The sequence below is a fragment of the Onychostruthus taczanowskii genome, unplaced genomic scaffold (assembly GCF_017590055.1).
Source record: "Onychostruthus taczanowskii isolate IOZ18803 unplaced genomic scaffold, ASM1759005v1 scaffold58, whole genome shotgun sequence".
In the NCBI taxonomy this organism is placed as follows: Eukaryota; Metazoa; Chordata; class Aves; order Passeriformes; family Passeridae; genus Onychostruthus; species Onychostruthus taczanowskii.
Genome location: NW_024503457.1, coordinates 7134800 through 7153011, shown reverse-complemented (window position 1 = coordinate 7153011; position 18212 = coordinate 7134800). Strand labels below are relative to the sequence as shown.

Sequence of the window (18212 nt, the reverse complement as noted above, 5' to 3'; positions counted from 1 at the left end):
ATTGAATATATAATATATTAATTATATATAAAATAAAATACCTATATTCTATATTAGGCATATACATATATATATGAACCTATATACATATATGTATACTGTGTGCATTCTTTTAACTCTCCAAATTAACAGAGTTTTAATTAGTAATTCTGAAGAGAATGCTATCTTTCATATATGTGGTAGAAGCACCTTTTCTGCATTTGGTAATGGCAAAATACATATGCTTATACACACATACATATGTAAACATTTATATATATATATATATATATAAGCATTCATACGTATATATATATGTATACATTTACATGTACGTGTTTGGATGTACATACATACATATAAAGTCCCTAAATTGCGTTTAGATACGTGTATTTAAAGACTCTATATGTATCCACAGGCGCATCCATACAGAGTGTGTTAACACTTTAGATTAGTTTATGTAACCGTATGTGTATGTATTTATATGACTGCATACATCTGTCTCCTAGAGTAACCTGCAGCTAGAGGAACACCCCCCGGCTCTGCCTACACCCGCACAGCCCCGTTCATCCCCGCAGGTGCTGGGGGGCAGGAGCTGGTGCCGGGGTCCCCGAGCGCCCGCTCTCTCCGCAGCGCCTGGCGGCGGCAGGGACCTGGGACACGGGGACAGGGTCCTGGGACACAGGGACGGGCCTCTGCTGCCCGTGCCCGCGCTGCTGCCGGTGCTGGCGGCGCTGGCGGCCGGCGCGGCGGAGGCGCGGGCCACCTCGGAAGGGCAGCTGCCCGGCGCCGCGGCGATGGGCACCGGCACCCCTCCGAGCCCCAGCGGCACCGCTTTCGAGGAGACGCGGCTCCACGTCTTCACCCTGGACTACCCCCACGTGCAAATCCCCTTCGAGATCACCCTCTGGATCCTGCTGGCCTCCCTCGCCAAGATCGGTGAGCGGGACCGTGGGCGACCCTCCCTCCGTGCCGGTAGCTGGCCGGTCCGTGCCCGGCCGGGGGGCGCGGGGCGGGGGGAGGGGACTGATGCTCCTCCGCGGAGAGGGATGCCCGGGTGGGATTTGGCTGGAAGAAGTCGGGGTCCTCTCAGTTAGGAAAGGCGCGGAGGAAAAAAAGAGACGGGTAAACCCCGGGCTACGAGGACCGTAAACCCCGGAGTTCACCCGGTGCATGACTGACTTTTTCTTGATCGCTCTGCTGTCATTTGAGCACGGTCTTCTTTCTCTTAAAATAACGCCGGGTATAATGACAGTCTCAAAGCAGTAAAACGGATCGATTAAAAGCAAATATTTATGATGGTAGAGTATGCCTCCTCCTTACTCTGCTTTTCCACCGTTCACTTACATCCTGAGAAAAATATAAAAGACAGCACTGTAAGAGTAAGGAAGGCCACCTCTTCCCTCATGTGGAAAACATTTGCATTGCATAGTTTCACTGAGTTTTGTGCAGCTATGTCATATTTTTAGTTAGTTTCTATGTCCCAAACAGAGAAATGAGTACAGCATAATAAGCTAAAGACTGTCAGATAATGGTGTGCTAGATAGCTATTTAAAATCTAGTAAATCTCTATGAATTGTGAACTTTGTATCTTCTTACCTAGAAGATAATGTAAGGAATAAAGTCCTGGGAACAAAATAAGTAAGTTTGCCCACAGTACAGTTTTTTCATTCAGAACTCTGGCTTTGCAGCACGGATTATCATAAAAACTACCATCATGCTCATTCTGATAAAACATTTTAATCAAAATTAAAACTTTTAACCTCTGCTTGTGACATTTAAATAGACTGTGTCACAGTTTGGTTAGTGATCAGGTAATTGGGATTCTGAAAAAACAAAAATTTGTACTTACCTCCTGCCATGTCTAACATTGCAGCTGGGGGCCTGATCCTTCACCCAAGTAACTTGGTCTGCTACCATTACTTGCTGCCGAAATAGTGTGTTGCAGCCATTAAGCAGGCATGCATCCTGATGCATGTCTTAATGCATTAAAGGTGCATGCTTAGTCTTAAGTATACATTGAGGACATAGGAATCAGGACACAGTTCAAATATGATACACTCAAATATATTGTAAACTGTAATAACCAGGAAATAGGGAGTTTGGTAGAGAACTTAGCCTGTTGAGTACTGAAAATTGCTCTGGCTTCTGAGTTTAGATAAAGCAAAAAACTCTTGTATAAGCTAAAACTACTGAAAAAGTTTCTGTTTTATTAAAGTTTTTTATTAAAAGGGAAGCCATTTGAAACATGTAAATACACATACAGACACAATAATATATAATATATAATTTCTGTAAAGCTATATGTTCTGGCTATCATGGTATTTTGCTAGTGCATAGGCATCCAAAAAGCTAAAAAAAGAAAAAAGTTGCCTGACTGCTTTAATTTTCCAGTCTGATTCTAGTGAGTAAGCAAGCAAACAGTATAGGTGACGAAAAACACATAATTTTAAAATCCTTTCAGTTACACCATATGAAAGCAAGTGTGGCTAATCTAGGGCATGCTGTTGTCAGTGCGTGTGCGCGGAGCAATGAGGCCCAGATCCAGGAGTGGCCCTAGGTGTGGCAGTGCTCAGCTTCACCACACCTATCTGCAGGCGCCCTGACTCCAGGACTGGAATTAGGAACATCCAGTTCTTGCTCCTGGAGCTCTGTCTGTGCTTCCTTATCCAGTGAGTGCATCAGGTAAACCTTCCCAGGTCAGGCTCCCATCTCTCCTAAGTCACATTCCACATCAAATTTTCACTGGTTTATGCCTTCTTTTCTATTGAAGGTAGCCCAGATAAGCAGTTTTGGACCACCAGGATACCTAAATGATGCTCTGCCATGCTGGTTGCTAGGAATGAGCCATGTGTCTTGATTCAAAAGGATGGAAATGGGTTTCCCAGCCCATCTCACTACCTCTGGCCCAAAGAGGGGCCCTCTGAGAGAGGAGGCTCTCTGAAGCATTCCTCTCTTCATCATTTCCTGTTGGGCAGCACAGGCATCTTGTCCCTGCCATGCCAGGCAGCGCAAAATCCACCTCAAGACTCCTGCACTGCCCAGGAAACTTCGGTGCTTAATCTGGCATCACAAATTCCTTTCTGGGGCTAGGCACTGAATGCTTACACTTGGCACTGCCGAGTATCAAACCTTTATGAACAGATTCCTAAGGTCTTTTCGGCTGTGAGGAGCTCAGAAGATAGGGTCCTGTGTAACAACAGCTCTCTCAGTGTGCCAAAGATCCCAAAGAATACTCAACTGCAGCACCTGGTTATGAATCTTTTAACAAATATGTTTTCACAGAAGTGAAGTTTCATCAGAGCTGAAATGTTCCAGCATTTGCTAATTTTTATAGGGAATTTACCGGAAAGGTTTGTCAGATCCTGCTGTGATCATGTCACTGTAAGCTTGGTATAGAGGGAGCAAGAAAGGCGGCATAAGAAAGGAAAGCCTGAAGTTGTCAAGCAGAACTTGAATGTTCTGACAAGGTGCATTTTCACAAGGATATTAGGAACATGGTGCTTTTTATTCCAGTATAGGACATGAGCACAATTTGAAATCAAATAAATTGCCTTGAATAGAATTATTTTATGATTACCTCTACCTATTTATTGTTTTGTGTGTTGATACCAGATGTGTTTTATTCACATGCTGATGGACTCCATGAGTGTATTAGATGGGACCATTGCACATGAATATGCTGGAGTCTCTAAGGAGTGAGACTAGTCTACCCAATCCCCAGTTTTGCTTAATTTTTATGCTACTAAAGTTAACAAAATATTGTGTAACTGATCCACATTCTCATTATTTCTATGCTTAATCACAAGTGCACAGTGAGAAGTGTTTCTTCTGGCAATTGAGCTGATACCCTTCCAAATCTGCTCTCCTGAAAGAAGGTTTATGCTGTTCAGAGGTACTCATCTCAGTGGCATTTCCAGCATCAGAAAGCACTGGAATTCACCCCCAATAAAGAAGGAAACAGATTCTAAAGACTTTTATCTTGAAACATACTGAACTTGGCTTTAGATATCCTACTGCCATTTTGGCCATGATATATGGAGGATGCTTACTCAATAAACATCTTCCATGCTGTTGAAGTTGAGTCCTGGATAACCTGAAGCCCAAGGACAGGGTCAGAGGAGAAGAAAGTAGCTGTAGTCTTGCATTCAGCATGAAAGTCTGAGTATTCCTGTACTGCAGGGGATCTGCTCCCAGGGTGATCCTGATCCTGTGGCTGTGAATCCACAGAGCAGGGAAGTTGGGCAGAGAATCTGCTACTGACTTGACATGCACTGGACTCTAAATCCTAGCTCTCTGCCTTCAAATCAGGAACCACAGCCTGTCCCTAATCACCCTTGAATACTTCTCATGTAGGCAAAAAGTCTTCCAGGAGTTTTGATGCTTTATGTTAATAAAAAGCATATTTAACTTAGTGGGAGGCTTTCTCTTATCTTTAAGAATGAGGTGGAATCCCAAATCTCTGAGAGGCTATGAACTTTCCAGAGTGTTTTGTAAAGAAGGAAGAAAAAATTTTAATTTTTTTTTATTCACAGTAGACATTTCGTTGTCATTGCGTTACAACTGGTTGGTAATTTTTTGTTTTTGTCAAAAGCTGCATTTACAAAATTTCCCTTCTCTTGAATTTTTTTTGAGGAAATAATTTAAAATTTACTTTTGAAGGGTTTAAAAAAACCTTTGGCAAAACCTACTTACTCAGGGGAAACCTCCTCACCATTCTATTGGAATTGTATTTCTACCACTGCAGAAACCAAGATGAGTCATAAAATGTTTATATGTAAGCAGCTGAAAGGTGAAGAGTCAAGTCTCCAAGTGCAAATTCTTGATTTTTCCAGTATCATTACCTGTTCTGCCAATATAGGTCATTGGTGATTCTGATTTTGAAGAATGGCAATTAATTTGGCAGTCCTAGTGAGTCACATAGGCTGTGTTTCTAAGTATTTAAAGCAGTCTGTGTTCATTCGAAAAGGAAAAAAAATGCAGCTTGAGCTGCTTACTTTTAAAAATAACTTTAATAGTTATAGAATGTGTAAGTAAAAAGTCCATAGATTAAAACAACTTTCCCCTTGCTCCTTCTTAACCATTTGTTTTTCCTAATTATAAGTTCAGGCTTTCTTTTAACTGGAAAAAAAAAATCATGGTGAAGAATTAACAAAATAGATGTTACAAGATACTTAACATATCTGTTAAGTATCTTGTAACTGGGAAACTGCATGTAAACTATACCAAGATTGCAGTAATTTAACTGTTTCGACTACAGGTGTGATTTTTACTGAAATAGTTTTACTGAAATAGACGCCCGTTATTACCACACCCAGTGTTTCCGCAGCTCCCATTTAAAATAATTTAAATGCTTTTTAGTTAGGCAGGGATTGTGGGATCTTGTGGGTGTGGATCAATTTCTATATAATTATGTGGGCCAAATATAGATAAGGAGGAGTCTGGAAAAGATTGGCATCGCTGGGACCTGGAATGTGACCTTGGAGCATAAGGTTGATCATTTCATTAGATTGGCCAGAGTCAGTTCCTTCAAAACTTTTCCCATTCCTTTCCAGAATTATCTTTACAACAGCCAACTTCTATAAGTAATTGGAATCTTTAAATCAAAGCTTCATGGCTTTGAGAGTTTTAGAGGGCTAAGTAACATTCAACCACTAAGTCCTCATTCAGAACCTTTTAAAATTAGTTTCTTCAGTACTTTGCACAGATTTTTATGATAGAATCTTGACTCTACTATAATTCATATGATACAGAAGAATGAACATAATAATACAGGCCACAACTTAGTGTCACTTTCTGGAAAATATTTTGATTCTTGTGAAATTAATTTGGAGGCTCCACTAAAAATAATAATTGTATCTGTAAATGCTTCATTCTGGTTGTGGGGGAAGTGATCATGGTGACTGGGTGGAGGTCACATGTGCTAGTTCCCCTCACTAGCTTTAAGACTCTAAAAGTAAAAATGAAATTAAAGTACTCTTTAAACTCCTTTGTGAAGCTCTCCAGAGAGGAAGCAGTAGTTAGTATGATGATTTTTTTTCTCTATCTAGATGTTATTTACCCTAGAGAAGTGTTTGGGTTGTGTTTCTGGAGGATTCCACATTAAAAAAACCCTACAGTTTCACATAGAACACTTGCACACAGTTGCTCCATCCAGCCTAGCTGTTAAGTGGAATGTTTAGCTTAATTTATCTCTCCACCAAATCAATTGAATTAACTATGCTAGCCAACATATTTGCCTTGGCCCATTGTGAATGTCCAGTTCAGTCTTTGTAATTAAAATGAAATTGCCCTGCGATTGCTGTTTGTTTAGTACAGAAATGACAATGTCAGAATCCAGAATAATCTTATGGATTCTGTACAAGTAACCATTTCCCTTTCTTGTGTTTGAATTTCCTTTCAAGGCTTTCATCTCTATCACAAGTTGCCCTCAATAGTCCCTGAAAGCTGTCTCCTTATTCTCGTTGGATTGCTTCTTGGTGGGATTATTTTTGGAGCAGAGGAGAAGTCCCCACCTGTAATGAACAGTGATGTGTTTTTCTTGTATCTGTTACCACCTATTGTACTGGACGCTGGATATTTTATGCCAACTCGTCTGTTCTTTGAGAACTTTGGCACCATATTCTGGTATGCTGTGGTGGGCACGCTCTGGAATGCCATCGGCATTGGAATTTCCCTGTATGGAATTTGCCAGATCAGTGCATTTGGTTTGACTGACATCACTTTGCTGCAGAATTTGCTCTTTGGCAGCCTCATTTCAGCCGTGGATCCTGTGGCGGTCCTGGCCGTCTTTGAAAATATCCATGTCAATGAGCAGCTTTATATCCTGGTGTTTGGAGAGTCTTTGCTGAATGATGCTATAACTGTGGTAAGTTACTTGATAAATGATTAATTGATAAAAATAATGAATGATTGTTTACATGCCGTTCTGTTGTATCTCTTTGTATCTGGTTATTACAATTTGCTACTGGATGGAAGTCAAGGAGTGTGTCTAATTCTTTAAACTTTAGGTTTAAAAATAACTAGTCTTACTACATGAGAGTAATGGTAGCATATTTACTGTAGGGATTTTACTACTGATCACTCTAGTTTCTGTATCTTTGCAGTTCTATTACTTCTGTAATCTGAAACTGTAGGTTTTCCTCACCTGCAGAAGTGTTGTTGGACAGGAAAGGGAAAGGGCCCAGTGTGGGGTGTCAGAGTAAGTTAATGGGGAGGATGGCAAATCATGGAGATGGCACAGGACCTTGCTGAGGTTAACTTCTTGCATATGCCCATCCACTTGGAACTGCCCTGAAATCACCAATACACGTATCCCAGGCTACAGATGAGATAAGACAGCCAGCTGGAGGCAGTAATTTCTAATCATTAACTAGCTGAATTGGGGTTGTGGTGCTGACCTGAGGACAGCAATCTGCAAATTCCATTATCCCACCTCAGTGTCCCTCATTTGTACCTGATGACACTGCTTGGGGCATTACTCCCATTTATCCATGCCTTGAAATCCTGCCCATGCCAACCATGTCCTAGCATGCTTTCTGTTTTCTGAAAGTATAGAAGTACAGTTTTTCATATGCGGGAAGGATCAGAAAGATTCATTAATTGGGTCTGCACTTTCCTGTTTCTGTCCTTGGCTTCTTATTCTAGTCCCATTCTATGCAAAGTTGTCCTGTCTTCCCCTTTTCTTGAACTTTGCCCTACCTGTTCTTCCCTTGTCATGGACTTTCCCTCATCTGCTTAACACATGTATATGTCATAATTTGTTCTGAGCCTTGGTTTTGATAAATTCTTGTGTGTCTGTGAGAATATTATATTATTTTTTCACTTGGACTGCATGCTTTACCTGAATCTGTTGCTATCCAGTCAGCTGAATCACATCTCCTCTTACAGTCTTGCCCTAAAACCTGGCTTTTCTCATTAGCTTACAGTTGGAACTGCCTGCCAATGCTAAACTGGTACTTTAAGCCAGTTCTGTAAATAAATGGGTGTACATACTGTGTTTCAAAAGGCTTAGCAGTTCAGCCATGGCTGGGTCTGTCTCTAGTCACTCTAATGGCCACTTGTGCAATGGATGTCTATTCATACTTTTTTTTTTTGAGGGGGGGGAAAGGATCTGGTTATTTAAAATTTGTTGTTTGGTGGATTTTTCCAAACAAAATCACTTTTTTCAATGGAAGTCAGCCATTGAGGCATTGAGGCAGCAGTTAATACAGCATGATTTGCTAGGAAAACTCTGCATCCTGATCACTGGCATATTCATATGTGCTATTTCCCAAAGGCAAATTTCTCTAAACTACCATTTTTATAGGGGCTGGTATGGCAATTTAAGCCTACAGCTTTCCTGTAGGCGTCATTATTGTCTTCTCTGGAGGTTTCCTTATGGCCTGCCTCCCCAGATGCCCTAACAGAGGAAGGATAATCTGAGGAGTCTGTAGGGACAGTCCAGTAATGCACTGGCCTTACATATATTTATGAAGGAGTGAAAGGAATGTAGAGTACCTTTAGTCTTCCTATCGCTTAAAGGTAGAGCTTGGACAGAGATCAAGTTGTTTCCACACGCACAGAATTGGTCTGCTAATGGTTCCTTGTTATGTTTTCACACACCTGCAATCATGTGATTATACCTAAAATGTGACCCAGGCTGTCACACAGATTCCTGGGGCTGTCCTTAGAGGACCTTACCTTCCCTGCCCGCAGCAGGTGCTGCTGGGGCAGCCCTTGCCAGGCTGCTCAGCCCTGTGCTTGGAGGAGGTGGTGCTTTGGACTCTGCCTTCCTCTGCCCCTGTTTTTGGGGAGCTGACAATACCAGCGGCCAGCAGAGCTTTCATCTTCTGTACCCCTTGAGCCCCACGTGCGGTTGGCCATCCATGGAAGCTGCCTAATTCCTATGGCCGCTGCAATATCAAAAAAAACCCAGGGGCTGTGCAGAGAGGCAGTGCAAAACACAGTGGCTTTATTAAATGTGCTTTTATTAGAATAGCAGTGTCATCTATGCTTTCCTTTCCAGAGAATATGCTCCCACACCTTCATTTTTTATACAAAGAAAGGTGTGTTTTCTCAGGAGTATGAGTTCTGCTGCATTTTTCAGGTTGTCTTCCATGCATAATAGTTTTTGTAATATGTCTGTGCATTTGAATGTTCTTTTTCCCCCACTGGTGGAATTTTGGAACTTGAATTTGGCAGAGGACATTGTTTGACAATTGGATTCTTGATCAGAGCTGGTGCTTTACCAAGAAACTGTCAGACATAACGAGCAAGGTGATAATGAATGATAAGATCACAGCTGAGTATTAGCAGGTCAAACTCCAATTCTGGGCTTAAAATCAGAAAGAAGGAGCCAGTGTCATTATAATAATATTATTCCCATGTTAGAAAACAGTACAGCAGTACTTTGTACTCTGTATCTGCTGACAACATTATTTTAGAGTGCTCTAAAGTAATTTTAGAATTAAAAACTTAATAACTGAGAACTGATTCAAATAAGCAGTTGGTGTTTCAGAGATACTCTGAGACAAGATTAAAAAGTGATCAGTGACTAATATTGCTTGGTGTGACCTTCAGTAAGTTCAGCTGAAGGCTATTGTATAAATGAAAATCTTGAACTTCAAAAAATCCCTCTGTTATCACACCAGATGCATTAAAAATGTGACCAGAGTTGGTGTTTGATGCACCTGGAAGTTTAGAGAAAGCTCAATAAAACTGAACTGCTGTAGAGTAAAAGGGAAGTGAACCTGATTTTGATCTCATTTGCAACAGTGTAAATAAAAACCAACAGGAATGAGGTTAAAATCCTGTTCATGACATTCCATAGTAGTAGCTGCTGCTTTAACCATGGCTGAGGTACAAAGGAGAAAATGGCTTTTCTTCTTTCAAATAATTTATAGCATTAGACTTGAGATTTATGAGGATGCCTCCATGTGGAGCAGCAGGCTCCATTCTATTCGTAGAGTGAATACTTTGCTGTGAAGTGACATTATGGAAAGGCTTGGATAGATCAAAATTCTCTGCTTCTTTACAAGAACCTTGTAAAGAGTCTTTAGAGACTAGCCTTGTATATATTTATATAGTTACTTTTTAAAATATGAAAAAATACTATTTAAAATGCCAATTAAATAAAATAATCAGCTTTCCTAATATGTACCAAGAGAGTATTTTGACAGGTCCAATTCTGTAGGTGTCTTAGAGAAAAACACAACTCTGGGATCATCCCAAGTTTCAACAAGTGACTCAGGGAAACTCTTTGCACACAACACAAGTCAACAGTATTCTTCAGTCTGTGATTAATGGAGTCCTGGGAGTGTGTGGAATGAGTGGTCCTTGTAAAGTGACCAGCAAAGGCATTCCTACCGTCAATAGGTTTAATTCTGGTACACTTCTCTCCATGCAAATCCATAAGGTCTACAAATCAAAACAGGTGTGGAGCCTATGACATTGCTTTCCTTCCTGCACATTACATAGTAACAAGGAATGAGGAATAAAGGCCGGGAGTCTGCCTCATAGCAGCAAGGGGTTTGTGCAGATGAAAAAGGACGCTTCTCCCAAGTGGACTCATCCTGAGAGCATCATTGTTATCTAATAAATAGTTCATGATCCTGCTCTTACTGTATTTGCTGCTTTGTAGTGAAAATTACTGATGACCATTTTATGTTTGATTTAATTTTCTATTTTCATGCTTGCTCTGGAATATATTTTCTCTTTTCTGTTTCATTTCTTTCCTTTCACTTAGCCCAAAGGACCCATAATAAGCCACGGCTTTGCATTAAACTTTTAGTTCTGTAAGACTTTCCCACTTTTGACTAAGAAGGGCTGAATAGCTTATGTTCTGTCCTGTGAGAGAGAACAAGACTACAAACATGAAAATCCTTCCACAGCCACTACTCAAACACCTACTTTGTTGGCACAATGCAAGTACTGATAAAACATTGTGATCTCAAATAGCATTCCTGATAGAGAAACCTGTTTGGTGTACTAAGAAGTCCAGGAGGAAAGCAGAGATTTAACTCCTGCACTCTGTCTAAGATGACTGGTCTTCACTGGCTTAGTCTGTGAGCCCACTGTGATAGGAACAGGTGCCTGTGACCAAAGTTAGCTCTGTACAAGGGGACAGTGTAGCCACCCTGGTACTGCAGGGCTGGAAGCATACATGCAACACCAGGGTATGGTTAAATCTCCCAAGTGGATCTGCAGACGGGGCAACCCTTTAAAGTGTCTTCAAAAGAGTAACTGATTCCATTGGTTTCTGTTTTGGAGAAACTAAACCACTGGATATTAGAGAAATGTGGTCTTTGGGTTGTTTTGTTTCCTGTATAAAACAAAAAGGGTCTCTGGCTAAGAAAATGTGATCATCCCATTGACCTACTTTGCTTTGGAGGATGGTTATAAATGCTTTGAAAATTAAACTGGGCAAACACATGGCAACAGGTTTTTTAATGGCAATGAAATCCAAATCTCTAGAAATACTCAATATTTGGAACAGTCTTTATACAATTGGATTCCTAATAGTCAAGAATTTTGAGAAAGAGCATGGGCTTAATGAATACCATGTTTCTTTTACTCCTTGAGGTGGTCACTGTCCATCCCCAGTTGCTTCTTTATCCTTTCCCACCCCAGCAGTTTACAAGAATTTGTGGTCTAGTTCAGTACTCTACCTCTCAGTGTCATGTAGATCAAACAGATTTGAAAATAACCTGATTTTTCATTGGATATGAAACTGTTTTTTTTTTTCTCCTTCTGTTTTATTTCTTTTAACCTGGGGAAAATCTGAAATGTACATTAGGAGCTCTGTAAGTAAATGATTCTGAAGAAGAATTAGATAGGTTTATGCTCCTAGCCCCAGAGCAGCACATGTTAAGAAATCTGCCACATTTACAAAAATGGGAATAATTGTATTTATCTGTCTTTTTTATCTCCCTGGTATATATGGATGACAAATAATATGCCAGACATAAATAATAGTGTATCTAAAAGCAAATTTAAGGTAGATAGAGAAATTCAAAGTTCAACATTTAAGCAGAGGAACATAATGGCAAAAAGGGAAATTAAGAATAGTTCAAAAAGATAATGTGTTTTCTTTTTCCTCATAGGTCCTGTACAATTTGTTCAAGTCTTTCTGCCAGATGCGCACAATTAAGGTTATTGACATATTCGCTGGGATTGCTAACTTCTTTATAGTGGGGATCGGTGGAGTATTGATTGGAATCCTTTTGGGATTTGTAGCAGCTTTTACCACCCGTTTCACCCATAAAATCCGAGTGATTGAGCCACTCTTTGTCTTCCTGTACAGTTACTTGTCATACATAACAGCCGAAATGTTTCATCTCTCGGGCATCATGGCGTAAGTACCACAAACTTCAGTAATCGTAGCATCCAAGTAAGAATGCCAAAGGAAATTGGAGAGAGGATCAGCTTTTGCAAACCTTGCCATTTGGCATTGCTCCATAGTGCATGGCAGAGTTGCTGGCTTGAGGATTTCCGGCCTCTTCCCTCCCGCTTCCACCGCATATTCTCAGCTTGCCACCACGCCAGCTGTGTCACTAAAACTGCTCATGGCATCACATCATAAGCTGTATCTTTGAAATGTTCCAAGTTAAAAATATTCACTTGGATTTTCAGTGGGCTTATTTTTAACCCAGGCCACTTTGGTGACCCGTGTCCTAGTGTGACCCCTCAACTAGCCATAAGGGCATGGGTGTGGAGTGGCCCACGGTGATATAGGGGCAATGGTGGCAGGGAGGGAGTGGCAGTGGTAGCAGGGAACTTCATGAGCTGCCTTCACTTTCCATGCCAATATATTGTGAAACTGTGTTTAACAGCTAGTCATGTGAGCAGCCAGTAAACACCATTCAATGAAGACAATGTATATGTCATTTAGGCAAACTTCTGTTGGATTACAGGCACAATAAGGATTGGGTGAATGTAAAGTTTGCAGTCCAGTGGTAATATATTCCTATAGTTTATCTTGATACATGTGCCTGTGTGTTACAAAGTTCTCTGTATACATCATTATGTATAAAATAATATTTTTCTTCCCACTTCCAACAGGTAGAAATATTTTCACTTCTGGTTTTTCACTCTTCGTCTTCAGTAAAAAAATAGCACAGCCTCTCTCTTCACTATGTTTATACTGTAAGAACTTCAACATTAAAAAGAGCCTTTATGACATTTGATATAATTAAATATTTTGCTCTGGTTCCAAGTAATATTTTTAAAGTCAACTTTCTTTAATGACTTTTTATTGTTCTAGTGGCAAATATGAGTCATTCAGGCATGAGGAGAAGAGCTTTTTGTGTAAGCTCAGATGTTACTGCTGGGTGTCACTAATACTCAATAATACCTCACCTGATTATTATCTTTTAGGCAAGTGAAGATAGGTTTACTATCATAGGCGTGCCAATATAAAGTTTTCTGGGACTGGGAAGCAATTTGCAAGGAAACTTATGGGTGGTGATTTCAGTAGTATAAAAATAGGAATATGCCATGAAACAACAGGGGTTGGAACTTTAATGTAAGTAAAGAGCTAAAGATTACATGGGTTTCTTTCTCTGATATGAGCCTAAATAAAGCAGCATATGCATTCACTTTGACCGAGTTCATAAATGTGCCATCTCTTTCCATAGCTTCTATTAATAGCATTTGTGTGGTTTCTAGTTTCCTCCACCTCTAAAGCCAAATGTCCTTGACATCCTATGATCAAATACTTAAAGGGCTTCTAAACCGAAAACATGTGGCTAAATTGTACACAGAAAAAATTGAGGCAGTGTTTATGAAAATACTGATTTGGACCTGCTGCATCTAGGACACAATGGATAGAGCATGGTGGGTCTGCTGGTGGGTCAGGGGACCCACCACATGCCAGTGCCTGTCACCAGCACACCAGTGCTTCCCACAGCACTAACAACATGTTCATTTTTGTTTGTGCAGTGGCCCCTGAAGGGGTGCAGAACAGAAGAGGAAGCACAAAGTATTTTCACCCCCAAAGAGCATGGTAGAAAATGAGTTATCTTTAAAATGTTTTGTCTGTTTTTGTCTCTAAGTGTACTTTGTAATAGCTGACAGAACTGTGTACAGCAGTAACATCCCAGCTGAGACAGAAGGATCTCAGCTGCTATAAGCCATAAAGCTTGTCCTCTCCCAGCAGTGCTGCTGACAGCCTTGGAGCTCCTGCAATCTCTAGATCCCCTTGGAGTAAATCTGCCCTGCTCTTGTCACATTTCTTTGGCCTTTGAGCTACAGAAAGTAATTTGCTCTGTGTCACAGAGCAAAAACACACACCAGGGTTAACCAGAGTTCCCTGTCATTTTTTGCAGCGACTGACTCATGTGAGGATTGCTTGGGTCTGATTTAAAAGTCAGCCCTCCTTTGAGCAGGTAGCTGGAGCAAATGACCTTGGAATGTCCCTTACAACCGAGATTGTTTATTTATTATTTACTTCTGTGGCCATTTACAGTTCAGCCTATGAGGAATAATTGCCAGGTCTCTCCTTTTTCTCCTCATATCCACATGAGCCTGTTAAACTACTGATTCCCACTTCTTTCATAACCAGGTTTATAAAGATACTCAGTGAGACCTTGTGGTTACATGTACCATACTTTAGGGGAAGGACATGAGCAGGAACATACAGTGTTACCAAATAAATAAGATACTTAGACAGATTGCCTCATTCCTGGGCAAGTAGGAATTCACTGGCAGAGGAATAGAAGGGAATGAAAGGCACTTGTCCCTCTTCTGATAAGTTTGTGTACTCGTTCTAAGGATAAACGGTTCTTGAAATGTCCGTGTATAACCCCTGCACCAGGTTACCTGGCTGAAACAGTGAAGGGACTGAACCATGTCCCTGGGAGCTGCAGAGAAAATCCTCTTCAGAAGGAGAGGAAAAGTTTCTACTGTAACTGGAGCTGTGCATGAATAAGGATCACAGATGTAAAATATACAAATCTGAATCTGAACTTTATTCCCTTGCTGCATTTTCTGCTTACTAATTTCTCATAAAGGCTGCGAAGCAGCAGAACTTTTAATATCAATATAGGTTTCTTTTTCTTTTTTTTTTCCTTTTTTTTTTCTTTGCAACAATGACTTAGCAGGCTGAAAGGAGCAAACATTGAAACTAGTGTAAATTTAGTAGGTCAAGGAAACTTGAGGATTGAACCCGGTGGCCTAGTTTATTGCAGTCCTGACAGAAACTGTACTGTTTATACAGTGAGACTTTTATTCTTCAGAAGTACAGAATGTTGCAGGTTAATTGCAATGAAGTGCTTTTCCCTTCCCCTTCTTGACCAAGGCAACTACTCAGGTCACAGAATTGGAAGCCAGAATTAAAGTATGTGGGTAAGAAATGTAAAATAAAGCACATCTAAGCTTTGGCTTTGATTATTATGACAGTAAAAATTTAGTTTGTGAATAACTTATTATAATAATGTATATAAAATCTTGCATAAAGACATTGATTTTATATTAAATTTTAACACTATATCCCCACACAATTTTCAAATGAAGGAGACTTCAACATTTTTTTCTCATGTAAATAAATACTCTAAAGAGAGAACTGATTCAAACTGAGCAGTGATTAGGTGTGAAGTATTACTTATCTGAAAACATGTGCAGCTCTATTTCTTGTAGCATTGAACCAACTCCTCAATAGCTTGACATTAATTGAATGAATGCAAAATGTGACTGAAAATAAGAGTGTTGTCCCTTTAAATTCTAGTGGGTAAGCATGGTAGGTGTTTTAAGTTACAGCTTGCAAGGATTCTGATTAATCTGGTGACAGATTCTTATCAGACATCCATTTACAGTGTCTCCATTACCTCAGGTTCCAAAAACAAACCATGTCCAGAGCATGATTCCCTGCTCCCCATGCTGCAGGGCTTTCCTAAATTACTATAATCATGAAAATGACTTATTTTAAGAAGGTAATAAACAGTACTGTGTGTTTTGTTGTGCCTTTGATGCAGACCTGACAGTCCTAATGCTTCAGGGCACTAAGCTGCTGCTTTGGGCCTCTGAAATGACTGTGGGCCTAGAAATGGCTGTTTTCCAGCCCACCCACTGCTTCTTGCTCTTTGGCATTTGCTGCCCCTGCACTTGGCAGCTCCACTGAGTGTGCCATCGGCTGGGGTAGCGGGGCTGCAGCACACTGCTTACACTTGTGCAGATAAGCGCAGGAGAGCCGACACAGCCCAGGCATCGCTGACATCTTTGTAGCTGTGTCAGTGCAGTGAAGAGCTGCTTTGCCACTGTGTATGAGGCTTTTGGCGGGTCGAAGTGTTAAGTGGATTTGAGAAGATTTGTGCATGTACTTTTGTGGTTGATCATCAGAACTGTGTACAAACTGAGGAACCAGGGAGTGTCTGACAGCTTCTGGGCTTGAGTGCATGTCCTGACCAAGCTGCTGCTTCTTGTCAGGACAAAATCCATGTGTGTGCCAGGTCCTCTCCCACTTTCTTGCTCAGGCACATGATGTGGGATCTGTTGTAAGTCCCCAGTCTGGGCAACTGTAAGATCAGAACAAGGAGGAAAGTGGTGAAAAGCACCATCAGTTTGTCAGTATTGGCACCTCTGTTATCCTAACCATGTCCTCAAACTAGAAATGTTACCTTAACTTCTGAGTGTTTCAGAGAGAAAACTTGCATGCTTATGAAATCTACATTATCTCTTCCACAGTGGACCCTGTGTGGTCAGGATGAGCTCTGCTTCCCAGGCAGCATGCTACCTGTGGACCACATTGGATCTTTCTGTTCAGGATCTTGGTGAAATCAGCTGAAAATGAGGAGAGGGCTGACAATTATATCAGTACTAAATATAGATGGGGGTCTGGGATAGCCTTAGTGAGGCTTTCTTCCTTCTTAGTCTTGGAGTTTGCTTAGGTTTGGAGCTAGTTTTTGCATGCCAATGGGCACTTTATTTTGTGCTGACTAGATCCTTCTCCATCACCAAGTATAGGTGGGCAAAAATGCAGGGTGAAGGGCAGGGTAGGTGCACTGTTCTGCCTGTATTTGTAAGCCACTATCTGCCCATCAGATTGCATCTGTCCCCATATCACATCTTCTTCCTTGGGTTTTCTTCACTTTGATGTATATTCAGGGTCTGTGCTGCTTGGGAGAAGTCAACAGAGTACACTCTGTCCTCTCCCAGTGTCCACATGTCCTCCCAGACTTGTCCAGAAGTATTGTTGTCCAGCCACTTTGGGGACATAGATGTGGTTCCATGTAAGAGAATGAAACTTCTGGACAAAATGAACTTTAATTAATCAAGAGAAATGTGTTCAGAGTCTGAACTTCAGGTTGTGACTACAACCTGAGCTGCTGCTACAGACTCCCTCTTGCAAAATGCAAAAAAGTTTCATTGTATGGAGGTCCTTTGAAGTTACTGCTGCTTCTGGGATTCCTCTTGCTTTGCAAAAATTTTAAAAATCCCTTATTTAAAAGAAAGAACCCAGGCATGTGTATTCATATTGTCAGTGAGGTTTTTCTGAGCTCTGTCACAGTCTGCCTTTCCATTTACATTCACATTCAGGGATGTTTGGTTCAGAGATGGGGCTCTTGGCTTAGGGGCAGGACGTGCTTAGCAGAAGAGTTTCTGCAGTGAAATCTCGACAAGACTTGGGGGATTTCAACAGAAATTTCCAGAGACGCTAGCAAACCTGCCCTCCTGCTCCATGAGAGAGAGAAATGTAGAGATTTCAGCATGAAGAAATATCTCCTATGTTAGCAAATACTTATATCCGAAAACCTGGTGTAGCTGGAATAAATAACTGTAGACAAGTTGGCTGTATTCAGAAAGACATGTAAATGTAAATACACCTCTCTTTCTTTGTTTAGATTTAGTGTGCTAAAAACGTTTTAGCACAAACTTTTATGGGTTTGACTGAGGACCCATACATGGATGTGTATAATATTTTTCACTGGGCAATCAGAGCAGATGTTGTTGCCCTAGACAGTAGAACCAGGAATGACAGCTGTTTCACAATGTATCTTGCCTTTGTTGTCCTCCCTGATAATTATTAGTCAGCTCAGACTGTCTTCCCTACTGAGACACCACCTTGGAGTTATCCTCCAGCCAGCTCTGCTAACTACCCTTAAACTTGTAAATGTGTAGCTGAGTGGTCCTCAGCCATCCCTGTACTGTGGACAGCCATACTGAGCAAGTGATGTACAGCCAGTCATGTTTTCCCCCCTTGCCTTTCCCAAGGATTAACAAACTCTGTTTGCTAACACAGAAAATAGACTTGTGGATGC

General features: G+C 40.9%; 1 protein-coding gene across 1 annotated transcript in view; it reads left to right on the top strand.

Moving 5' to 3' along the window:
* Window positions 1-660: 660 nt before the first annotated feature.
* Window positions 661-18212, top strand: part of SLC9A2 (solute carrier family 9 member A2) — a 33886-nt gene continuing 16334 nt past the window's right edge. Inside the window, exons 1-3 of the mRNA XM_041417985.1 lie at window positions 661-918; window positions 6384-6847; window positions 12063-12313. Of these exons, the coding sequence (XP_041273919.1) occupies window positions 777-918; window positions 6384-6847; window positions 12063-12313 (857 nt within the window). The 5' untranslated portion in view covers window positions 661-776. The remainder of the gene's footprint in view (window positions 919-6383; window positions 6848-12062; window positions 12314-18212) is intronic.